We start from the raw sequence: 25,290 nt of genomic DNA on the forward strand, positions 1-25,290 counted from the left end.
TAAATTCAAGAACTTGATTTTCACAGTAATTGAGACAGTCTTTACTTTGATCATTTATAAGAAAAGTAGTTTGTTTTTTTTCACCTGTAGCCAAAGCACAGTGGGCTAAATAGGACACATTCTCTTTCAGGAATGGTTACAAGTTTCTGTACTGCTCTGCCCGTGCCATTGGCATGGCCGACATGACCCGTGGCTACCTGCACTGGGTCAACGACAAGGGCACAATCTTGCCCCGGGGCCCTTTGATGCTGTCGCCCAGCAGCTTGTTCTCTGCCTTCCACAGGTACCTTCCAGCATGCAGCCCCTCTGAGTGCATGGGGAGGGGGTGCTGTGGCCTGAATGGCCTGTGTGTGAGGATGGGTGTCAGGCTCATTGAAGGGGTTTGTATCTGTTTCAGAGTTTCTCTGTCTTGTCTTTGGCGCCCCCATAGCATTCTAAGTCACAGCCCACCCGGTCTGTGTCCGGTGTGGTCAAGTCAAGTTCTAGGAGTGGTCATTTTCTCTTTCCCCAAACCCCATCAAATTTTCTTAGTCATCAGATTTACTGGGAGAGGAGAAAGACACCAGTTACAAAGGATTTTAAAAATTGGGTGGTTGTGAGCACTAAAATTTCTCAGGACTGTACATCAGAGAACACTGCCATTTTGAATTTAGTGATTGTATTTGATATTTTCCTGCCCCCTAGGGAAGTGATAGAAAAGAAACCAGAGAAATTCAAAATTGAATGTCTAAATGATATCAAGAACCTGTTCGCCCCATGTAAGCAGCCCTTCTATGCTGCCTTTGGGAACCGTCCAAATGTGAGTGTCTCCTTCAGGCTACACATTCTGATGTGGTGGGTAAAACTGAGAGGAGTATAACACTTTTAAGGTATAGCAATGTCATGATTCTCAATGCCTGTTCTGCTAAATAGGTTTTCACTTTATCTACTCCAAATTTCTTAACAGTAATTGGGGAGATCCTGTTGATGGAGATCTGACCCCAGAGTCTTGGTGTATGATGAAGGGCACTTTCTCTTTGCTTCTGTGTCTTCAATTCTTGTTTCCTCAGGTGGTTCTGATTCATGTTCTAAGTGGTTCTAAGTCATGTCATTGGATCAGCCCCAGAACCACAGCATGATCGCTCACCCGTAATCAACATTTCCCTCACCTGCCTCCCCTTGGTGGGGCCCTCCCATGCCAGTGCTTATGTTTCCTGAATCCCCCAGCTCACTCTGAGTTTGGCTCCACATTTTGTTTGGGTTTGTCTAAAGGTCAGTTTTAGTGGCAGAGCTACACAGTGCCTGGCTCTGCATATTTCCCATAGAGAGTCTTCTGTTTGTCCAATTCGGGCCCACAGGGGACTGGAGAAGCAGCTCCTAATTTCTTCTCCCTATAGTCACCCTGCTTGATGTTTTCTTCTCCAGGATGTCTATGCTTACACACAAGTTGGAGTTCCAGACTGCAGAATATTCACCGTGAACCCCAAGGGTGAATTAATACAAGAAAGGACCAAAGGAAATAAGTCATCGTAAGTGTGTTTCCATTTTTCAGCCTGGTGCCCTGCAGCCAGGGTGACATTGGGGACAAGAAGACACTAAAGATCATGCCTCGCTCAAAGTATCATAACTGTACCTGCCTTTGGAGGTTTTCCTTTTTGCTTGGGTATTTTCTCCTCTATTTATGGTGTCACTGATTCTCCTAGACTTTGAAGAGAAAGTCTGTGTTTGGGAAAGGAATGAAGACCCATCTCTGATTCTACCCATCTGAGAAATCTGAATAACTAGCTTTACAACCTGCAATCTTGTGCTCGTTAGATCAACATCACAGTAACAGTTTGTGCTTTTCTTCCCTGATCCCTTCTCCTAGGTATCACAGACTGAGTGAACTTGTGGAGCACGTGTTCCCACTTCTCAATAAGGAACAGAATTCTGCCTTTCCGTGCCCAGAGTTCAGCTCCTTCTGCTACTGGAGAGATCCAATCCCCAAAGTGGACCTGGATGACCTGGCCTGAGGCAACTCCTCCAGGAAGTCCTCAGTCTCTCACCTTGCAGCTAGGGAAAGCGAGCGACACTTCTGCTGGACAGAGGACACTGGGCTCCCCTCCTGGCCTCAGGTGCTTGGCAAGACTTGTGTCGACAGCTAGGCACCAGCAGGTACAAGGAGAGCTCCTGGAGCAGGACTGCCATCTCCTTCACCCTTCCAGCTTGGCGGGGTTGCAGCTCAGTGCCCCAGTGGGAGAAGTGAGGGGAGCCCGCACCTGAGGTCGGAGGCCTGGGCTCCTGTCTCTGGCCGGTTCTCTCATACGTTCTGTGTCAAGTTGTGCGCTGGGTATTTCTTCAATTGCATAATTTAAAAGGAAGAAAAAGGAAACTAGATGAGAGTGGACCAAAATATTGCACAAAGTGTTATAATTTCCACTGGGCAATTGAAAGTGTTTCTCTCCAAAACCAGGGCTTTTTTAAGGGATCAGGGTCCACCGAGCTGCTTTGGGTCCCATTAATGATGTTGACTCAAACTGCCTGCTCGCTTTTCTTCTGTGGGCTCCTCCTCCCCTGCTACACTGAAATGGGACGGCTGCTGGGGCAGTGGCCCAGAGCCACGCCTCACAGCCTACAGACATGAGCTCCTGGGGAGGAAAAGCCCCTTAGACCATCGCCTTCTGTCTTGAACCTATCCAGAAGAAACAATTTTGAGGGGTATATTTGATGTCTGTAAGAACAGGACTAACAGTGGGAGTAGGTTAAACAGCAAAGAAGAGCTCTGATTTCAGGAAGGCCTTGGAAATGTAGCTCTGCACTTGCGGTGGCTCCTGGGAAGGGTCCTTTTCTCTGTCCTGCCTGCCCTTCAGTTTTTCAGTCTGGTTGTAATAAGCTCATGTCAGAGTCCGAGCAAACAGCACCAGGGGAGGCTTCTGTCCCATATGCTGAGAGAGCCCGGAAAGATCAGGTTGGGTGTTGACAATCAAGTCAGTACTAAAATCAAAAGAACTGTTAGGAGGCTTTCAGGTGACCAGAGCTGACCTTAGGCCTCTGTTAGTGAGAAAGCAGTGAGCCAAGTTCCAGAGCAGAGTGGGAGCTGCAGGTACAGGCGCCACTCCTCTCGGGTTGGTTTTCATTTTCACCTCTGCTTTCCTCTCTGCTTGTGCTGGGGGCTCTTCTTGTTTTAGTTTACTCCACCCAAAAAATACTAATGTAAAGAAGGAGAAATGGGGGGGTGGTTATTTGTCCAGATTGGAGAATTGAAAGCCCCTCACGTAATTCAGCCATTTTCCCTGGTGCAGTTGGATGCAGAAACGGGTGAAGGCCCTCGAATGTGGTTCTCAGTGGCAGAACCTGAAGGCATGCGCTTCCTCCAGTGCAGACCTTCCCACCTTAAATAGGTCAATGCCTAATGACTATTGTGTAATGAGTTTGTTTATGTACAGTAGGTTAGGGAAACTAAGGTTATGTTTGTGTGAAGTTCTGCCCAGTTACTGAATTAAATTCCTAGGAGAGTGGCCATGCAGTTACTTGATCTCATAGATGCCGTCAGTGTGTCCTCAACTGTGTTTGCTTTAGAAGAACATAGCTTTATGCGCTTAATCTGAGCCTAGTTGGGCCTCCTTGCACATGTGCAGTATGAAAAATCTTAATGTACACCATCTCTAGTCCTTTTTAGGTTGTCCTTTAAAGAGTTTTTGACTAGACAGTTCCTTTCTCTCTGGACACATGGGCCTTCTTAGAAGGTTCAACCTGGCAACCCAGGTCTCCCAGCCCTCTTTTGAGGGTAGCTGATTCCTTTGTCCCATTGTCCATAAGCACAACTTTGTCACTTCACTGCAGATTGATCCAGTGGGTACACACACTAATTGATCAGTCTTTTTCCTTATTTAAAGGAGCCCCTCATGCTGAAAAGTAGGTGATTACTATTGCTATAGTGTTATGAAAGTATTAAGTTTGTGCTGAAAACCCACTGCCATTTGGTACAAATGACATGTTCTTTCTGTGAAAGAGAGATGCCCTTGAGTGTGTTTGTACATAGACACTTACGATGGTGAGTGAATGAAGAAACGTTAGCCTTGCGCTGCTTTTGGTGATGGATGGTATCATGGGTAGATTGCAGGTAGAGTGGGCTCTTCTAAGTCATTCTGTCAGTTGCTTCACTGGTAAAATGGCCATGGCTTGGCCCCTTTCCTACTTTCCAGCTCACCGTGACTTGAGTGTCTGCCTCGATGTGATGTGCGTGTTAAAGCTCATGGAGCTGTAGCATCAACATCTGCATCTTCAGAGGCGTTAGGAAGTGCACCTGTGGGCCTGCAGCGTGCCATGCGGCTAGGTATGTGAGCCCTGTGTTTGCTGCGCTTAAACACATCTGCATAATTTTCAACTGGAAAAATAAAAAAACTTAATACTGTGATGTCCTAAAATGAAAGCTGCTAATAGTCACAGGGAGAACAACTGAAGAACAATCACCAGTAAATGACTGGAAGTTCCATACTTGTGCCCATAAGACCACACACAGCCCTTCCACAATGTGTTCTTGAAAGTGCAGGCAAGACCTTTTAAGGATAAAGATATCAACTCTTTCATTTTTTGCAAGTTGGTGAAAACAGACTTTCCCAGGGAATTTTAACATTTTTTCAGTATCATCATATTTACTCTAGGAAGCTTTATTTTCCCATTTTAGAGCATGCTGGGTTTAAAGAAACTAGCTAAAAATTGAGGTTTTGTTTCAAGTAAGTGTTCTTTCCAGGTGAAGGCTATGTTTTTGGTTCAAAGGTAAGAAAGGGAGGGGAAAACTTTGTTTTTAATTTAATAATTACATTCTATGATAAAATATTTGATTTTTAGACTGCAGTGCCACTAAGTTTTAAGTTGTCATAAATTAATTGTGAACATCAGTCCAGTATTCTTAGTTATGGCAAAGACTATTGTGTTAAGATAAATGGCTCATATTTTGGTGCAGTGTTTGATGTTCAAAACAAAATGTTACAACAATAAACAAACATAAAGTGAATGCATTTGACTGTTTCCTTCAGAGGACATTTAAACCATCTTCTCTGTACTCTTGCCAGAAATTGTTAATTTCCATAAATTAGCATTTTGATCTTTGCTGACACTTAAATATGTCTACAGAAAGGACTTCTTTTTGGTGCTTATTTTTATAAAACCTGACTCCAAAAGTGAGGCTACACCCTCAGGGACTAACCTCTTGCTTTGTAGGTTATGCCAGGGAATGATTCATTCATGTGTGTGTGATTTCTGGTGTGTTCTCAGTGGAGTCCTTAGGCTGTTTCCATCCCACCCCTCAGCCCTTCAGGGGTCCCTGAGGGCCATCCCACCTTTCATTAAACCCTTCCTTGGGGTGAGCACTACTTAGCAATCCTGATGTTTTCATCAGCTTAGGAGAGTAAAAGTGTACTTGGATCAAAAACCCCATCCTACATATTATTTAAATGAGCATCTTTTTATCCCCTCAAATCACTGGGAGGGCCCTGCCAGATGCAGCATATGCTGAACATCTTGAGCCCCTAAAGTCCTCCTTGAGAGTGTGCCTTCAAGTAGAGAGCTCTCATTTCATGCTGCTTTGCCATGCCCTGGCTGGCTGAGGCCGGGGGAGGGAACCGGGGCTCTTGGGGGAGGGGGGTGTACTTTGGGGAAGAGAAAGGAAGAGCTCAGACAGGGAGGTTGCTTATAAAGGCAATGGCTTTTACCCCAGATGGCTTCATGCACTGAAGGGAGGAGCAGCATAGTTCCATCTCTGTGCTCTTAGAAAGCCTGTCTCAACTGCAGCTTCCTTCTGCTGCACTCTGCACCCCTTGGAGTTTGCATGTGTTCTTCCTTTTACTTCCCTTTGATAGGACAATATGGCAAAGGCACACGTAGATGTTTAGAAAGTGGATGTGGATCTATGCAGAGGCATGTTTCAAATATACCAGCATGGACTTCGGTATCTCTCTGATCACAACCCCTGTCCTTTCAAACTACAAATGAGTTGTGGAAAAACAGTTGGTCACTGAGAAAGCTAGATCAATGTGCTAACATGGAAGTAATTTCAAATGCAATTTGCATTGATTTGCATTCTTTATTGCTGGGGTCATTTGAGTTTTTATCTGGGTTTTTTCCCCCCAATCATTTAAACATGGCCATTTGTAATGTTTCATGCGAAGAGAAAAACCGCCCCCGCCCTGTCTCTGCCTGCCTTAAGTACTCTGCCTTTTTTCTCAGCAGCAACTGCTTTATTTGAGTAGTAGTAACCCTGTGTCTGATTATGCCTAGGGCTTGGTTCTTATGTCTCACAGGCACAGTTTAGGACTGTTGCTTTCTGGAAGGAGCCGCTCCAGAGTCCTTGCAGTTTCCAGCTCAGGTGACCTTGCCTTCCCTCAGCCTTTCCCTTTTGAAAGATGCTGTCCCCTAAATGGACCACGATTTGGGTTTCTTCCTATTTCATCTTGAAGTAAACACAGGACCTGCTGTAAAATTAGACTTAGTCTGTTTTGCATATTTTGGACACACAGAGCTGAAATTCACCTTCTTTGACTAAATGAGTCACAATGCACTGAGAGGGGAGGACCAAATGTTACTTGTTGCTTTAAAGAACGCTGCCTTCCTAACTATTGCTCATTTATCCCCTTTGGCACCGAGTTAAGGCCTTTACAAGGGGTTGTAGGGAGAGAGGGCAAAAGCGTGTATGCGCCAACTGGGTTTTCCTGAACATGCTCCATTTCACTGGGGTTTTTTCCATGAGTCATTTCTAGGAAGCCAGTGATACTCTGACAGCCACCTTTAGCCAGCTCCCCAGCTGGAGAGATGGGATGAGAATGCCAGCCTCCCCTCGCGCTCCTGGACAGAAGCCCAGGCTTTAAAATATTGAAACAGCAAACCCTCAGGTTCTTGGTCGCTTCCCCCTTGCTTGGGGTTGGGGGGTGAGGAAAAACACTCCTCTCTGCAGTGTCCAGGGGCCACCCTATAATCGCACTGGCAAGCAGCCCTGGAAACTCAAAGCAGTTTTCACAGCATGCTAGTACTTGGTGGCTTGATTCAAGCCAGGGAAACTTGTCTATGGTCCACATCTTTCCCTGGGGTTCTAGGGGACTTGCCTCCCCAAGTGGCACTTTATTGACCAACAGATTTTACCAACATGATGAGCAGAGACCTCCTGGAGCTAAGGGCTGGTGTGCCTAGAGGTTCCTGCAGCTGCCGGTAAGGGCGTGACGTGCCTGGGCTTCCCTGGAACAGAACGTGCTCTCCATGGGAAGATGCCTGCTTTTCTCAGATGATCTCAGCTTTCAGTGTGTGCTCAACTTTATGTTGGGCCTCTTGTTGCCTGGGAACCCAAAAGTTCTTAAAGCAGCATCTGTGTGACCTGGGCAGCAAGCAATCTCATTAGCTTGGGCAGCTGCTAATTAGATGTGAATTCTCAGCGTCCCCTGGAGGAGCCCCGCTTCAGCTGCAGGGCCCGCATGGGGGCCTTGATCTCCAAGCACATCTGGTGTGTCTTTACCAGCAAAAAAGAACCAAGTGTACATCTTGGATACTGAGGGGCAAGTTAAATGGTTGAGATTAATTTATTCAAGCTTTCTATAGCCATCAAAACAACTGTACCTTCTACAGTTTGCTTTTCAGCAGCAACTCTCAATCTATAAGGCACCAGATTTAAGTAACTCGAAGTGTTTTAGTGGTTTTACATCTTTATTGACACTCCCTGTCTTTGCACTTAAATTGTACATGTCATTCAAGGAGCCCAACAAGCTACACAGTCTCTCTCGGATCTCTTCACAGCTGGGCGGAGGCCCGCGGTAAGCAGTGGTGAACCAAACCTGGGACAGCCCAGGTCTCTGTGTGGCGGCACGTGCCACTTCAGTGTTTCAACTTCTCTCCTGCATGCAGTATAAATAAACACAAAGACAGTTGGTGACGGTTTGCTCTCTGGTAAAGACTAGCCACAGGTACCAGTTTTGGCCAGTCCGCTGCCTCAGACCTGCATCCAGCAGCTCTTCCCTTCTCGGTTAGCAGGACGTGATCCTATGGCCTAGGCCTACAGGGCAGCACCTTGTAGGCCCACCCCAGGCGCCTGGGGGCCAAGACAGAGATGGGAGTTGGGGAGGGCCTGGCTTACAGGTAGGGGGCATATCCAACTCTTCGGCTGGCTGGCTGGCCTGTGGGAGTGACGGAAGTCAGTGGCCGCATGTCTCCTTGCTGCCTGCTGGGGACCTCGAAGGTGTGGTGGCCTCCAAAGCCAGAGAGAGAGGTGGTGGGATGTCGACAGAAAACTAGACCAGTGCTCCAGTTACATACGTAAAGTGAATATATTAAAGCTTTCCAGTTCTCACAACTCTTTCCCCTTTTCCCAGTGCCCTAGAGGTGGGAAAGGAAAGGATATAAGAAAACCCCACTAAATGTGGAGTACATTTCGTCAAAGTCTGTGTGAGCCAACCTGCCCCCAGTCACCACGATGTTGACGCCATCTCCTGCCTTCAAGTGCACAATAAGGTGGAACGCGCCTGGGCCCCCACATGTGTGCAAAGCCCCGTGCGGCCGGTGATACTCCAGGAATTCTCTCTTGTAGCCAGCTGTGTGCAGTTGGGCCACACTGGCGTTGGACACCGACAGGACAGCCTCCACATACGCGTCCCGCTCAGGAGTGAGGGTGGCGGTGATCAGGTAGCGCCCGTCGTACGGAGCTGTGAAGATCCCTGGGAGGAAGAAAGCAGACCGCTGTGCTCATGTGACACCACCACAGCACTTCACAACAGGCCATCAGTTCTCGTGGGAGAGTTAGCCCACGTACGCTCAACCAGTGACCGCCCCCTTAGCGTGAACCACTCTTTGCCACTGACCCAGTCCTCACTGCAGGACCCCCCTGCCCAATGCTTGTCGCATACAGAAGAGGACAAATACTGCAAAACCCCCCAGCACTTGGTATAATCAATATACCTCATGTACACTCAGAGCAGCCCTAGGAGACAGCAGTGCTGTGCAGGGAGCACAGTGCAGGGAGAGAACCATCTGGCCTTGTTGGAAGGGAGCTCAGTCCCCCTAACATTTCTGGCCACTGGGTCCACCAGCCTTTGCAGTGCCATGTGCTCTGCCTGTGCCTGGTGAAGGTGCTGCTGAGACCCCGCCCATGGCCTGCTCCCGACTCAGCTAAGGAACAGTGGGGAAGCAGCGGCCACCCAGCTCCTGCTTGCCTCTTGGGAATTTTCTCCACTGAAAGTTCCCCAAAGCCAATTTAGAAAAAGTCTCACAGCTTGGCTGCTGCACACAATATCCACAAACGCCGGAGTTGCTTCCTGAGGAGACAGGACCCCAAAAATCCCACAAAGCTTATCACAACCCAGGGGAAAACCACCAGCAGCTCTGCTCCCGTGGAGAAGCCAGGTTCCCTGCACGGGACCATTATACAGGTGTCATCCATTCATGGGTAAAAATCAGCTGATTTTCACCTAGCCAAGGGCCCACAGGTTCTGGGCCTGGGGAGAGCCGGTGAAGTGGAAGTTAGAGGCGTGGAGGTGGCAGGAGGAACAGGAAATGTTTGTAGCTGTGCCTGTTGCAAAGCAGCTGTAGGTTGCCCCACAGCAAAGCAGCTGTAGGTTATCTCTGCAGGGAACAGGCTAGAAACATGGACCGCAGGCTAAGAGCAGACAGAATGGAGGTCCCTGAGCTGAAAAGGAATCTTGGGGGCTGGGTCTTCACTCTGCCCTGAAATAGGCCAGGCCACCCAGCTCCCTTCCCCAGCTTTTAACAGTAAGCTAAAGGTCCCGGAGTCTCTCCTGAGATACCTGGGCCCTGAGGACAGACCCGGCCCCGGCACTTTGGGCGCCTGGCCTTTGTGTTCCCTCAGAGTCTGCCTGGGGTGAGGCCTTGCTCAGGGTCACCCAGAATTTCCTTTACTGAAGACCTCAACAAGAGATGTTCTCAGCTGGACAGCATGGGAAAAGTGTGGGCCACCATTCCTGCTTGCAAAGATCCCTTGACCTCTCAGAGTAGACAAGCTGTCCCCACCACCAAGGCAGCATGGGATGAGGGCCCTGATGGCAGCTGTACTTGAGTTGAAAGCAAAGGGGCGCTGCTCGCACCCTGGCCTGCCTGCCTCTGGGCCTCAGAAGCAGCCTAGAAACGCTGGCCCCTGAGCTGCTCTCCAGTCAGCCCGAAGGACCGGGCCTTCCACTTTCCCACGTTCTGCACATGACTTTTACGCTCCCTAACACTGTCCTAAGAACAGGTGGGATTTAGCCTGATGGCAGGGCAAACATGAGGGTGATGGCTAGAAACTCCCCAGAAGAAACTCAATTCCATCTCCCAACAGTCTCCCGGAAATCCACCAGCCATTACACGCACACAGCAGCCCCTGGGAGGACCCACGTGGGCCCCTCCGTCTGCGGCACTTGACAGGATGGCCTCTTGTCAGAGGTCTCAGAGTTCCTCAGGGAAGCGCCTCCCGGGACACCTGGACCCTCAGCACCCGCCTCGGGCCCTGCCCTGACTGGCCCCAGGCACTCCTGGGGCTGTCCTTCCCCCAGGGCCACATCAGCGGGCCAGGTGGTGCCCGACTTGCCCTCCCTTTACACAGGAGACCAGATACCATGTCTGTCCCTGGGAGCAGAAGCCAAGGTTCAGGTGTGGGCTGGCGGGAAGGAGGAAGCCTGAGCGGCAGTACCCTAGGGGGACCTCTGTCCCCACTATTCTCAGGGGCTGACGGGTAACCCAGGTGCCACCAGCAGATCCAGGCAGCTGGGACAGTTCTGTTTCAGAGCAGGAGACCCTACACGCAGGGCCACCCTCCTGGAGAGGACTCTGTCCCTTTTTTTTTTTTTGGCTCTATTCATCATAAACCACAGTTTCTCCCTGAAGGAGGCAGGGCGTCTCTGGCCTGTCCTGTCCCAGGGTGTGAGAATGACATGCTGAGAAAGGGAGCCTCTCCGTGGCTTCGGCTGGGAGAGCCTTTCTAACCATCTGCAATCACGTGGACGATCCCCATGGTGAGGGCTGGTACGCTGACTGGAAATGTCACTGCACACCCAGCTGCCTGCAGCCTGCAAGCTGGAATCCTCTTCACAGAAACGCACAACAGGGACTAGCAACATTGCCAACTTCCCCCTCAAGTGCCCACAGCTGCTGGGGCATCTCCTCAAGTGTGGCTCTCCCACCCCAGGGCCCCAGATAGCAGGCCCCTCAAGACTTACCGGTACTGGGGTCATACACATCCCCATCATTGACCAGCACTTTGTTAAAGAGGACAACACCCCCATCACTGGGAAAAGGCTTCTGGGTGAGCCCCGCAGAGAAAGACACCAGAGAAGGCACTGGAAGCCCTGGAAGAGAGAGAGCGAGGGTGTTTGCAGGCAGGTGGAGTTGGGGCCTAGGAAGCTGAGGCCTGCGTGCTTGTCCTGAGAGGCAGCCTCACCATTTTATTTTGCCTCCTCGTGATAAAGCACCCAGGGACACAAACCATCCAAGAGCCAAACAGTCCGCCTCATCAGGTCAGCAGCAAGGACAGCTGAGCTGGCAGTTGGACAGGCACTTGCTGGGAGCAGACATGTGTGAGACGGTGTGCGTGACACTGTGTGTGAGTGTGGCGGGGGGTGGTCAGGGAATGGAAAATGGGAATAATCTTGGGAGCTGCTTGTTTGTTGAAGAACCAGTAAAACCTGGACCCCCAGAAAGCTGCTCAGGGCTGCAGCAGGCTTAGGGCCGCCCAGTGGTTCTCTCAGGGAACTCCAGGAGCTGGGATCATGCTTAAGGGAAAGCTCCCTCCTCAGCATGGCTTGGACCCTCTCAGGGAGGGTCCCCACTATAGTCAGCACAGGCCGTGATACAGCTGGCGGCAGGGAAGGCCTGGGCCCAGTCTCCACCCACACGAATGGCCCGAAGCGGAGAGGAGGACACGCATGGCAGAGGCTGCCAAGGAGAGCGGCAGACGTACCTGGGGAGGCCCGAGGAGGTGACCTGGGGTATCCTGAAAAACAAAATGGGAATTGAATATCAAACAAAATCCTAAGCAGCAGCTCATTTTTCAGAATTTCTCTGCTCCTCATACTATTTCTTTAAATAGACCAAGGGCACCCACTCCAAGCTGCCCTCCCAGAAACAGTTGCACCTTCCATACCTGCTTCCCCACTAGCCCACTTACCCCTGGACAGGGGAGAACGCCCTGAGGGTGAGCTGGATGAGGGTATATGAGGAAAGAGATGAGGCACTGGGGCTTCTCTATCAAGCCAGGGAGGAGAAGTCCACAGACTGAACAGACTCACATTGCCAACTACCAGGCCTGCCCTCTAGTAGCATTGTCTGTTCACAGGCTTCAGCTCCAGCAAGCTGGATACAGTGCTTGTTACATGGCTGAATAGATGCATGCATGGATGGATTGCTGGACGGATGCATAGGCGGGATGTATGTGTAAATGGACAGACAATAGTCCAACATTGTATAACCATCCATGATACAAGAAATAATAGAAAACAAACTGCTTAGAAAATTATTTGTTTACATGTCATAGCCCTGAGCCTCAGTTTCCTCACCTGTAAGTAGAACTAATTGCACAGTGCCATCAGGAGAGCTATGAGAAGTTGACGTAGAGGGAGCCCACAGAGGCTGGCTCCCCTTTCCTTCTCCCTCCTGCCCTTGCCCACCAGCATCCCCCCACCTGCTCCCAGGACAGTGGTGCCGACACAACCGGCACAGAGCACTTACTAGCCAAGCACGGGACTAGGCTTTCTTCCCGCACCCTCACAGAAACTCCCTGAGGTGGTATGTCTGCCCTCACTCTGCAGGTGAAGTTGCTGTACCTCAGGTTAGGGGGCTGGCTCAGGTCCCAGTGCTTGTAATGACACCACGGGGATCCGAGCCAAAACCTTCCAGCTTCTCCACTCTGATGTGTGGCTGTCTTTGCTGTTACACAAGCTTCTCTAGTACACATTTGGTTTCCCGGGTACATTTCCTGCTGGGAAGATCAGTGAGCTTCCCCTGGGGCCTAGGTATTCCAGCCCATGGGGCAATTCTAAGTATAATTTATTGCAGTGAACCTGTGGTGTCCCAGCCCCAGAGGTTTGATTAGCATGAACTGGTCTCTCAGGATCTCCACACCTTTAGAGAGCTGTTTTGGACCTCGTACCCTGAAGGCTGAACCCTGAACCCACAGAGCCCCTGCAGCAGACCCCTGAGGCTGAGCCCGCACCTCCAAGTAGGCTCACCTGGTGCTCCTGCGAAGCCTTGTGCGCTGGGGATGGGTGCCTGCCCCGTCTGGCCGTCTAAGCCATAGGGCAGGCCCCTCCCTGACATGCCGAGCCTCCCTGGGGGCCCAGCCTCTCCGGTCTCCGTGAAGACCCCAGTGGAGCCAGGCAAGAAGGGCAGCCCTGTCCAGCCAGGCCACACTGGCGGGGGCAGTGGCTGTTGGGGTCTCTTGGGCAGAACAGGCTGCTGGCCTGTGTGCAGCTGTTGTCCAGGGTCCTCAGGAGGTGGGGGAGCACTGGGCGTTGGCAGTGGCGCAGGGGTCAGCTCTGGATGAGATGGTTCTGTGGGGACCTCTGCCAGCTGTGGGGGCTTCTCGGGAGCTTGTGGGGCCTTCCCGTGGGGCGGCGGCAGGGACGCTTCTGAGGGTTCCTCCGCTGAGCATTTGGAAAGTAGAAAGAAATACATAGAGTTAAAAACCTCGGCTTGACTGCTCAGCCACAGCCCCTGTGTGAGACAAAAGGTGTGTGCTTGGGGGGCTGTCCCTGCACCCGCACCGACAGTCATGGGCATTGCACCAGGGACAGAAGAGCAGCCACCACAGAATGGGGACAGCCTGCCTTGCAGCCTCGGAAGGGGCTGCCTGCCTGTCAAGCTGCCCTCTAGTGGCCTGGGAGCCACGGAGAAGGCGCCGGGAAGGTGCCCTGCCAGGGAGGGGGACTTTCAGCCTCCCTTGGAGTTGGCAGGCGCCACTCTTGGTTCCAGCGCCCAAAACTCCCCGATTTCACTGCATAATGAGAGCACAGAGGTAACCACAAATTACTGAGAGGGACCTGCTGCCACAGATGACCTTACATTCAAACAAGCTAGTTTTGGGGTCACTGTGCCTGGCTTCATACGCTGAGGGCCTCCTAGGCTCAGATGCCAAGGTGACCGAAGCAGTGTCGGGGGGCTTGGGCCACCTCTGCAGCAAGCACAGGCCCCAAAGGAGCAGCAGTTCTCCTTGCCTCTTACCACACCCTTAGATCACCAGTGGAGGGGGTTTCCACCAGAGGAACCTTCTGATTCACACTTTCCTGTTCACATCTTGGGATGGCACTGCAACACAGCCAGGAAGCTGCCGCCCTCTCCTCAGTGAGTACGTTCCTGGAACTAGCCTTCCTGTGAAGGGCCACAAAGCATCTAAAAATAACCAGCACTGGCCGGATACCACTCTCAAAAGCCAACCCGCCGCTCCTCAGGTCCCTGTGGTGTCTGCAATGCCCATGTTCCAAGCTATACAATTGTGTCCTGGCAAAATCAGTGATGGCATTTTGACCCACTATCTAGTTTGGTTTTAACACTCACTAAGGCAATTATGGCATATCAAACACATGCGCCCTCCGCCCACAGAGCCAGGCTGCTCGTCCACCTCCACCCCAAAGGAAGCTGATTTCTCAAATAGCCTTTCCTGACCAGTGCTCCATGAGAGAATTAAGCCCGGCAGAGAATGAGCGGAGTGATCACTTTCTCAATTCTTGCAAGGTTAACACAGAGCTAATACCATTCTAGATGCAAAGAAGTTAATTCATGCCCATCAGTGGAATGGATCAGGCCTAATTGTCTTCGGAACCCTGGTTGAGAAGGGCTGGGTCAGACAGAGAAACAGGCATACAGATTCCAAACATGGGAACACCAGCCACAGTGTAGGACAAAGAACAGTTTGAAAACACTAAGTCGAAGTCTGCACCCTACGTTAGGAGAATCCCGGCCCCTTTTCCCTGCTCAGCTTCCAAGACATTTATTACCTCAGGTCGTTGATAGGAGGAACCTTCAAACGGACTCCATAGCCCTGGCTGGATGGCTTAGTTGGTTGGAGCGCTGCCCTGTACACCAAAAGTTTGCGGGTTCAATTCCTGGTCAGGGGACACATATAGGTTGTGGGTCCGGTCCCCAGTTGGGATGCATATAGGAGGTAGCCGATCAATGTTTCTGATGTTGATATTTCTCTCTCTCTCTCCTTCCTCCTTCCCTCCCTCCCTCTCTAAAATTGCTAAACATTATTGGGTGAAGATTTTTAAAAAATGACTCCACAGTGAAGTCCACAAGCATGAAACCCTATCTCTGCCTCACCTTTAAATGTGAACCATAGTCAAGATCACCTAAGTGCGAGGGAAGCCTTCAATATGAAAGACAAAGACCAAAGCAAGTCATCCAACCAACGAGTGAAAAGGAACTCTGAAGAAATAGACAATACAAGAAAATAAATATGTTACCGCTCAGAGAAACAGAAGTCACCATCCAAGATGCAAGAAAAGATTGGTATAAAAAGGACCTTCTTAGAGAATAAGGATGAGCCTTTGCTGATTAAAAACATCTGCCAAAAAATAAAAAACAAAAAGATTTCAATGAAAGGAGTTGGTAGATAAAATCAAGGAGATTTTCAGAAGGTAGGACAAGAAACCAAAAATGATGAACAATAGGAGGAAATAAGAAAATTAGAGCTATTGGCCACGTAGCTCAGTTGGCTAGAGCGTCATCTAGATACACCAAGGTTGTGGGTTCAGTCCTTGTTCAGGACACATTCAAGAATCAACCAATGAATGCATAAATAAGTGGAACATTATATTGATTTTTTTCTCTCTCAAATTGACAAATAAAATTTTAAGAAAAAGAAAATTAGAGGGTCAACCCAGAAATCTTTCTCAAGAAAAACTGGGATGTAGGGATGATGAGGTAGTAAGGAGAGAATTAAATATATACACCATTTCTCAGAACTGGAGAAGATGAAAGATCCTAGCACAATTATTGAATAAAAAACCCAAACCAAGGCACTGAGACCCAAACCAAGAACACTGAGGATGAAAAGAAGATCCTACTAGCTTTCAGGAGAAAAACATTTTTAAAAGTGACTTCAAATGAGAAGGGGATCATCAGGCTTCTCAACAACATTAGAAACTAGAAGACAAGAGAACAATGCCTTGTAATTTTGAGGGAATATCACTATTAACCTTGAATTCCATAGCTGGTCAAAAAAGTCTGTCAATTATGAGACTAGAATGAAGACATTTTCAGACATGCAATGTTTCTAAACAAAACAAAACTCTCTTTCAAGCACCATTTCTTAAAAAACTATTGGAAAAAACATTTCATTGGAACAAAGGGAGTAAACCATGAAAGAAAGAAACTTGTAGGGTCTCAGACAGGAAAGAGGTTCAAGGAATTTCTAGGGTGGTAGAGCAGGAAGTTTCAGATTGGAAGCCTTAGAGCAAGTCTAGAGAGTAAGCGGTATGGACTGAGTCAGGAAGAGAGAGAAGTCCAGCAGGGAGGTCGCCAGTTTTAAAAAACAGAGTCTACAAATGACACATTGTATGCTGTGGAAAATTGTATTAAGAGATCATTGAAGGGTAAGAAGGACCCAAAATAGATACATAAAATCTAGCAAATAGTATGCAACACTACTACTAATTCAGGGAAAAGCAAAACCAAAAGCGACATAGTCATCTTTAACTATTACCCAGTTGCGTAGCTCACAAGAGCGTAAGTATTGACTTGATTCTGTGATGTAACTGTTGAGAGATGGATGAGGGGAAGAAGGGAGAGACATGAGAGAGCCTCTTACATAGGTCATCTGTAGCTGATAAAATATATAACCTATATAATTCTAAATACTACCTATAGTATCTATGTAGAGAGATGTCTAAAGCTAATAAATCAATGTAGAAATATGGAGGCAAATATCAAGGGGGGAAAACAGCTGAAAGAGTTGCACGTGGCTGCCACCCCCCGCCCCAGGGAGACTGAGAGGGTGACGGGGAGACGTCAGGGCAGCGATGCTGATTTTCATTATACAAGCTTCTCAGTACTATTTTTCTTGTTTTTATAAAATCCAACCGTAGGAGACACTCACCAAGGGCACATTTATACCCTATCCCTCCCAGGCACGCTTAAGTCTACTTCTTGTCCACCTGCTCTGTCCTCCTCACTCTGTTCCCCGGTTCGGGAGTGTCCTGCCTCCCGGGCACCGCTCTGCCCGAGCCCCCAGCGCCCACCTCCCTGCTCCTCCAGGAGCTGCTCCGTCCAACACCACTCCTCTCGGCTCGTCCCTCTTTCCTTCCTCCCCCAAGCTCTTCCTTTAACCCCAAGTTCAGGTGTCTCCATCCAAAATTTAAATAAAAAACACTTTTCTTCATCCTACAGCCCTCCAGGAATTACAGTCAGCAAAGTACCTTAAAATAGCAAAGTCCAGCCCCTCAAACTGGTCCTGGTCCTTCTTCTCTCATTTCTCCCCAGCACACCAACTGTCTCTCTCTCTGAAATCCACTGGCATTCTCCTGGTCACCTCATCCAGGTGCTCGGTCATATTTTCCTCCTCCCTCTTCTCTCTCTCTCTCTCTCTCTCTCTCTCTCTCTCTCTCTCTCTCTCGTTGCTAAGTCCAGCTGATTCGAATTCTGAAATATTTTGGCTCCTTCTTCCACGCCTTTACACAATGGTCTTTAGAAGGCACTCTAGCCATCTTTCCCCTGCTCAAAAATCTCCTGTTGTTTTCCACTGCTCATCAAATCAAATCAAATCTTCTCTGTCTGACATGCAAGTGCCCAGCACCTGCCCCGTCTCCCCCTGCAGGCTTCAGTACCGCAGGGGTGCCCAGCTCCCCTCTAAGCTTTGTTTCTTTGTGCCTTTGCTTTTGTTGTGCACACTCCCCAAAGGCCTCTTCTGGTGCCTTTGCCAAGAGACACACGCATCCCTGAAGACTAAGCTCAGATACCACCTCCTCCACGAAGTCATCCTGGATCTGCCCAGGAGAGCTTGAACAATCCTGTCTCTGAAACATGAAGCTCTTCGGGCCTCTAGGGGTCCTTTCAATTTCTTGTCTTTCCTCTCTTGCTGGGTGATGAGCATCTGAGAACACATTTTAATGATCTTTCATCCCCAGGACTAGGCAACCAGCCTGGCACATGTACTTGGTGAATGAAAGGAGGCCGGACGTATGGCACGTCCTACGGGCCACCCCCAAATTCCTGCCAGGCATTAACTTAGCACCCTAATTTTGCCAATAGTTGCCACTCTGGGGTCCCATTAGGGCAGCGTTCCCCAACCTTTTTGGCACCCGGGATCGGTTTCATGGAAGGCGATTTTTCCAGGGATCAGGGTAGCGGCGGATGGTTTCGGGAGGATTCAAGCGCATTACATTCAAGCTTATGTCCTGCTGCGCAGCCTGGTTCCTAACAAGCCACCACGCGTACTGGTCTGCAGCCAGGCGGTGCGGGTCCCCTGTACTAGGGCAATGCGGGTACGCAGAGACGGTGATAGTTTTCGCTTTTGTAGTTCTCACTCCCATCGCCCCCAGGTGCATCATACCAAGCGGGAGGCCGAAGGAAAAGAATGAACAAATCATACTGTTTGGGCCACATATTCTCCACTAATCTCCTAGGGGTGTCCGTCCGCGAGTGCCCTGAGAGCGGAGTGCTCCGAACCTCCTGTTACATCACAGCAAAGATGGTAATGAGAACGCGTCGCTGCACCTGGACAGAGCCCCAGCGCCAGCCCCCCGCCTCTCCAGCTCCCCCTCCCGCCGCAGCAGCATGCGGTGCTCCTGAGGCATACATTCATTACAAAACTGAAACAAAGACTAGACAGCATTTTGCTCATTCTGGAAAGATAACTCTCTGGCAGTCAACACTGAATTGAACATGTGTTTCTAATTCAAAGTGACCATCTGCATTGAGTTCACCAAGAGCCGAGTGCTGCTGCCCACGCGTTACTGTATGAGGAACGGTAAGGAATGGATCTTGTCCTGGCTCTTGGTCTGGGAGCCTGTCCCCATGGCATCATCCTGATGCCAACGTGTGGCCTCATGCCACTGGGAGCAGGTCAGGCAGGACCGCAGGATGACCATGGAGGGACTTGGCAGCGCATAATAAAAGACTCTCCCTCTGCTCTAAAGTTCTTATTGAAAACCAATTTCGACTTTACTAAAATAAAGACCTGCCTTTAAAAATTTCCCAAAATCCATGAGGCCGATGTGCTAAGGAGATGTGTCTGGTCCAGCTGATTAGTGTCTCATTCCAGCAACAGGAGCCTGGGCTGTCTGTCTCCGCTCGCAGCCGCTCAGGAACGCTGGAGCCAGCTGCAGTGTGAGCCTAAGCTGCAAAATGTAAGGCTCCTTCGCAGGTTCCTGGCACCTTAGTTGTGTCTCGGCACAGAACAAGAGGCTGTGGGGGCAGACACTGGCCTTGAACGTTAGCGTCTGCGTTGGAGGCCTGGCTGTGGGAAAGCCCCTCTAACCTCCTGAATTATCAATGTCCTGCATTACACAGGCTGACCCTGCAGTGCCTCCTGTCACCCAGGCAGAATTCAGTGCCAGTCAGACGAAGGGACAGGTGTGAGTGCCCATCCCTAATTGTAAACACTGTGCAAGAGTGAAGTGCAATTCATTAGCAGTCTGGTCCTGGTGAAATCTGATTTGCCCGGCCTCCGGAGGACGTGTCGGCACCAAATGCTGCAACTACAGAAGTATTTAAAGGTGTCACTCAAGACTTCTTTCGGGCTTAAAAAAAAATTCATCCAAATACTGACATAAGGCAACTAAACTGGACAGATGTAAGATGTTCTCAGAGTTGACTGCCGCACTGAGCAGCGAACGCTCAGTTTCTGGGAATAGGCCCATGCCACCACTGACTGAGGTGTGACCAATGCCTGCGCATTGGGACGTTCAGAGGAACTGTGGCTCCTGTCCTGAGCCAGCACAGAGTGGGCCACGAGAAAACGGTTCCTTAAGGAAACAGTCACTTGTCTTCCCTGCAGGAAGCCTGAGGGGAGAGCAGGCCAGACAGCATGCCCCTAAATGGAGGACATGTAGGCACATGAAAGAAACAATGGACAGAAAACCTGAATTGTTCCCCTGACAACCCGAGGAGGGAAAATGTGAATTGAATGGAATGGTTCTCCTTTGAGCAAATGGCAGCCTAAATGCTGATTCTGGCTTTGGTTGGAACAAAGAGGGAAAGAGCCCTCTCGCTTGTGCGCGGTAGCGCTGTGTCAGTTGTGGTGCGGAAGGGCCCACATTGACTCCTCCACAAGGCGGCCGAGCCAAGAAGACGTGATCACAGGGAAATCCCAAGGAAATAGGCGAAAGAGGGACAATAGGTCTACATTTCTAAAAAGTACAGCACTGAAATACAGATACAGCTTTATTTGTTTGTGTTAAAATCTGTGGCAAAAGCTTTGAAATGAAAAGTTACTTCACTACCTCAATCTCAGAGAAGGGGGTCTCACCTATCTGAGCATCAGCATCACTTGGGAATTTGTTTTTGGCAGAAATTCACAAGCTGATTCTAAAATTTATATGGAAAAGTAGAGAGGATCTATGCTACCCAATTTTCAAACCTACTATAAATTACAGTTGCAATAATTAAGACATAAGGAGAGACAGAGCGATGACAGAAGAGTCTGGAAGTGGACTCGCACCTGCACAGTCACCCTTTGGTTGGTAGCAGGTGACAAAATCAATCATTTTATTCTCTCTCCTTACCTCCTTCCTGCCCCTGCGTGTCCCTTCTTTCTGGGCACAGCTTGAAGGGTAGTTGTCTCCTGCTGCCTCTGAGGTGGCCTTCCTTCCATTTCCAAGACCAGAGCTAGAGGTTTATTGTCTTAATTACAAATTTAATGACAAATTCCTGTTGAACAGAAAGCCCCTGAGTGAGCCCAGGAGTTCTTATTTTAAGCTCCCAGAGGATTTTGCTTGCACCTATAGGAGAGCTCAGTCCTCAGAACACTGCACTTCTAAATTCAAGGTTAGGATGGAGAAATGCAGCTGCTATTTATACCAACTAAAAATCATTACAAAAACCAGGTGCCATCCTAGCCAGATGGTTCACTTAGTTGGAGTGTCATTCATGCTCCAGTAGGTTGCAGATTCAATCCCTCGTTGGGCTGCATACAGGAGGCAATCAATTAATGTTTGTCTCTCACATCAAAGTTTCTCTCTCTCCCTTCCTCTCTCTTCTTCCCTCTCACTCTAAAACCAATAAACATATCCTTGGGTGTGGATAGAAAAAAAATCCCTGGCCAGTGTGGTTGTGGGTTCAAGCCCCAGTCCAGGCACGTACAATTCCCAGTCCCAGCACATACAGGAGGCAAAAAAATCGATGCTTCTCTCCCTCTTTCTCCCTTCCTCTCTCTCTAAAAGCAATGAAAAACACCATCCTGGGGTGAACATACAATCAAACAAACGAAGAAACAAAAAACCAAATGCTTGCAGGGTCGAAGGCTGTGTGTTGTCTGGAGTCAGTATGGTCTGAGTGTATGCAGTTTATTTAGCCTTTATATGTTTGTAAAACTCCAAGTCCATCATGCTGTCTTAGACCTAAACTGGCTCCAAACTTGGCCAATCTCAGGTTGAAGGCAAAAATCAACATTATACTCGCATCAGGCCACTCTCCCCCCAGGCAGCCTTCTTGGTTACGTACTTATTTGAAAAGTCTGTGCTTTTTTCATTCTTAGAGCACATCTTAAATTAAGCAACTTGATATTGATGGGATTCTTAAATCTGAAACACTCCTAAACAAAACATTATTAAAATAATTGAAGTAGTATGAGAATTTACCCTAAGACATGAGCAAAAGGAAGAGGTGGGCGATTGGAGAAGGAAGTAATGTTGTTGTCATGAGAGGATGTTGAAACAATATTGTGGCATCTGGGCAGGCCTGTCCCTTCTTGGAACCATGACATAGGGAAAGAGCTTCCCTGATCACAGAATTACTCGTCTGCCCGCCAGCTCTGCTCGGTGGAGTTCCAGGTTTCTCAACACCAGGAACCCCCCTTCTCTCCCAACTGAAAGAGGAACAGTGCACATGCTGGAGTCAGCCAGGCTCAGCGTCTCCGTCAGACGAGGAGGAGGCGGGGATGTGCCCGCTGTCAATGCAGCCCGTCTCGGTGTTGCGGACGCTTGCAGTGCAGGCTGGGATGGTCCTGGGCCCAGGCAGAAAGTAGACTCTGCCTTTCATGCTCATCTGGAGACAGACACGGGAGCTACTGGCAGCAGGGAGACTCCCCACCTGACTGACTTCAGTAAAGATGAAACTGGGCGGCTTGAAGACAAGATGCCACCAAAGGGAAGGGAAGGGGAGCCGGTGAGAAGGTGCAAAGGGGTGGTGCCCAGGCCCATCTGTGGAAACGGGAGTGACTGTCTCTAGGCAGAGGGCCAACCCCTACAGCCATGTCAGGCAGAAGGACAAAGGATGAAGGAAATTCCTCATCCTTTAGAACCTAATGTATCCAAGTGCCACACTTCTCAGCAATAAAAATATTTGAACGTGAATCCTGAATGCTGGGGAGGGAAGATTTCTTGGCTTTTTACACTAGTTCATCAACAATTTATAAAAGAAGAAAATGAAAGGGAGAGAGGGAGAAAATGCCCCCTGGCTACCTGGAGCATTCTACAGAGCAGCTAAGAGCCTGAGGCTGCAGGCTCTATCCCACATCCACTGTGCGGAAAGGCCTGCTCTCTCCTCTGAGGCTGGAGCCTGAGCTTTGTAGAAAGAGAAAGGGAGAAAGGTTCAGCCAGAAGCAGACCGAACATCCAGTAGAGGGGACAGACTGTTAAAATAATAGTTAATATTTATTGAGTGATTACCAAGGACTATTTAATACTCCATTACTAAGGAGAATTAATCCTCACAACAACTTTTTGAGGTATTATTTTCTTAAAAGATTTTATTTATTTATTTTTAGAGAGAGAGGAGAGGAGAGAGAGAGGAAGAGAAACATCAGAGTGTGGTTGCCTCTTTGTGTGCTTGCTACTGGGGACCTGGCCCACAACCCAGGCATGTGCTCTGACTGGGAATCGAACCGGTGACCCTTTGCTTCACAGGCTGGCACTCAATCCACTGAGCCACACCAGCAAGGCTTGAGGTATTATTATTTCCAATAAGTAGATGCAGAAAAGTAAGGCATTAGGTAGATAAGTAATTTGCCTAAAGTTACAGAGAACATATGGGTTTAAATGGGATTGCAAATCTGGGAAATAATCATATCCTGGCTCAAAATCCTCTGATAGTTTCTCATTGTACTTAAAATCGAAATCCTTTACCATGGCCCATAAAATCCTACATGATCTAGTTCCTATCCTCTCTTTGACCTCACTGTCTAAGACCTTTCCCCTAGCTCACAGACGATCAAACTGGCATTCCGAGTTTTCAAACAGGGCAAACTCATTTCTGCCTCAGGACCTTTGAACATGTGTCCCCTACACTGGGAACACTTGTCCTATAGGTCTCTGCCAGGCTTGCCCTTCATTTTATTCATATAGCTGCTCAAATGTCATCACCACTAAGCAACTCTCCCTGCCACTCACTTAAAATATGTTGTCCCCCAATCTCTACTGCCTTACTCTTGTATCTGTGTCCACACACTGATTGGTAGCTGAAATCACATCTTTATTTGCTGGGCTGTGCACTGCCTGTCTTCCCAACTACAGTGTCAGATCCTTGAGGTCTGAAACTTCAGCACAAGGACACAACTCGGTAAATATTTGTTGAATGAATGAATGGGTGGGAGAACAGAGGCCACTGAGCTGAGCTGAAAGTGAGACAGTGATGAAAATAGCAGCGATTCTTTACCTTTTGAAAGTTAGGCATCTGTCCAAATACTAGATGAAAGCCATGGACCTTTTGTCCCCCAAAATAACAGAACATCTACAACAACGGAGAGACAAGAAAGAGACTTGGATCTATCTGAACATCTGCCAAAGCCCTTCTGTCCACCCTTCCCTCCCCTCCCCCAATGGGCTGCTTCCTGGATACTTCAGCCCATTAGGGATGCTTCTAAGGAAAAGAATGAGATCTGTGAATAGGGCAGTGGACTGAGTGGGAACAGTCTGTGTCCCTGGTCCAACAGGCTGGTCACTGGCTACTACATACATTATATTATGCAACCTCACCCCTGGCTCGCAGTGGGAGATACGAGGACTGTCATTAATATGTCCAACACATATAAGCCACATCACCCTTCAAGAGCTAACATGCTTTGACCAACAGAATGTGGCAGAAGTGACACAACACCAGCTCTGGGCTGAGCATGGAAGAGGCCCAGCAGCTGCCACCTTCGCTCACTACCAGCTACCACGGAATAAATCTGACCACCCTGAGACCACCACGCTGTGACGAAGCCCAAGTGAGCCACGTGGGGAGAGAGAATGGCCAATGGAGGAATCCTTAGGCACAGACATGTGACTGAGGTTGTTCTGGACCTTCAGCCCAACCACACCCAATGCCGGCTGATTGCAGCCAAGTGGGTGACTCAAGTCAACACTAAATAAAGCAGAAGAACCACCAAGCCAAGCCCTTCCTGAGTTTCTGACCCACAGAATAATGGAAAATAATAGATCTTTATTGTTTTAAGCCACCAATATTTGGGGTAGGTTGTTACATGCTGAAAATTAACTCATTCACATCAGCTCCTCACCAAGTACACCCTCCATCCTCCTGCTTTTCTGAGGCGTACTCATCCCTCAATTATTAGGCTCCAGTAAAGCCTCCTTCCACAAGTTTCTCTTATCACTGTACCTCACTTCACCCCCGCCCCCAGCCTCTGAACTAGCAACCTACTCAACCCTGATCACTCATTTCAGGGGCTCTCTCCCTGAGAAGCCCTCCTCGATTTCCACAGCAGCCATGGGAGCTACTCCACATGCCCAGTGCCTCCATAAACACCCCATTCCCATGCCCACCTCTGTGGGCTTGTTTCCCCTCAGACTGTCACTGTCACATGCACAGTCATTCACATAGTCCACACAAATAGCTCATTACCTACCACACAACAAGCATTCAGTAAGATTCTATGAACTAGAAGAATAACTCCCACACTACTCACTGGACCTTTACATATAGTCTCATTTATTCTCCCTGCAGACCAAAGTGTGTCTTCACCACTCTGACTGAAAATGCCTTGACGGTGAAGGCTGTGCTGCTCATCTGCATCCCTCACAGAGCCTTGCACATAGTAGATGCTCAATAAATGTCCTGTTGACTTTTCACTAGTCAATGTGTGACTTTCACTGTGATCTTAACTCCTAATTCACCCATGGACCTCTAATACTCAGGTCACAGATCTCCGAGCCCTGGAAGCTATCTCTACAAGGACAGATTAAGCTCTGCTAGGTTATTTTTGGCTCTTTGAAA

General features: G+C 48.9%; 2 protein-coding genes across 6 annotated transcripts in view; one reads left to right on the forward strand and one right to left on the reverse strand.

The window, feature by feature from the left end:
- Positions 1-4,997, forward strand: part of LPIN2 (lipin 2) — an 89,413-nt gene extending 84,416 nt beyond the window's left edge. For all 5 annotated transcript variants that reach the window (XM_054583409.1, XM_054583410.1, XM_054583408.1 and 2 more), the window contains exons 17-20: positions 131-283; positions 685-799; positions 1,405-1,508; positions 1,847-4,997. In XM_054583409.1, coding sequence (XP_054439384.1) covers positions 131-283; positions 685-799; positions 1,405-1,508; positions 1,847-1,991 — 517 coding nt within the window. In that variant the 3' untranslated portion in view covers positions 1,992-4,997. The remainder of the gene's footprint in view (positions 1-130; positions 284-684; positions 800-1,404; positions 1,509-1,846) is intronic.
- A 2,654-nt stretch (positions 4,998-7,651) lies between these two features.
- EMILIN2 (elastin microfibril interfacer 2) overlaps positions 7,652-25,290 on the reverse strand; it is a 50,378-nt gene continuing 32,739 nt past the window's right edge. The window contains exons 5-8 of the mRNA XM_054583413.1: positions 13,152-13,565; positions 11,885-11,917; positions 11,145-11,273; positions 7,652-8,654 (exon numbers count right to left, since the gene is read on the reverse strand). Of these exons, the coding sequence (XP_054439388.1) occupies positions 8,317-8,654; positions 11,145-11,273; positions 11,885-11,917; positions 13,152-13,565 (914 nt within the window). The 3' untranslated portion in view covers positions 7,652-8,316. The remainder of the gene's footprint in view (positions 8,655-11,144; positions 11,274-11,884; positions 11,918-13,151; positions 13,566-25,290) is intronic.

The sequence above is a fragment of the Pteronotus mesoamericanus genome, unplaced genomic scaffold, assembly GCF_021234165.1.
Source record: "Pteronotus mesoamericanus isolate MK-2021 breed Mesoamerican mustached bat unplaced genomic scaffold, CSHL_Meso_final contig_74, whole genome shotgun sequence".
Lineage (NCBI taxonomy): Eukaryota > Metazoa > Chordata > Mammalia > Chiroptera > Mormoopidae > Pteronotus > Pteronotus mesoamericanus.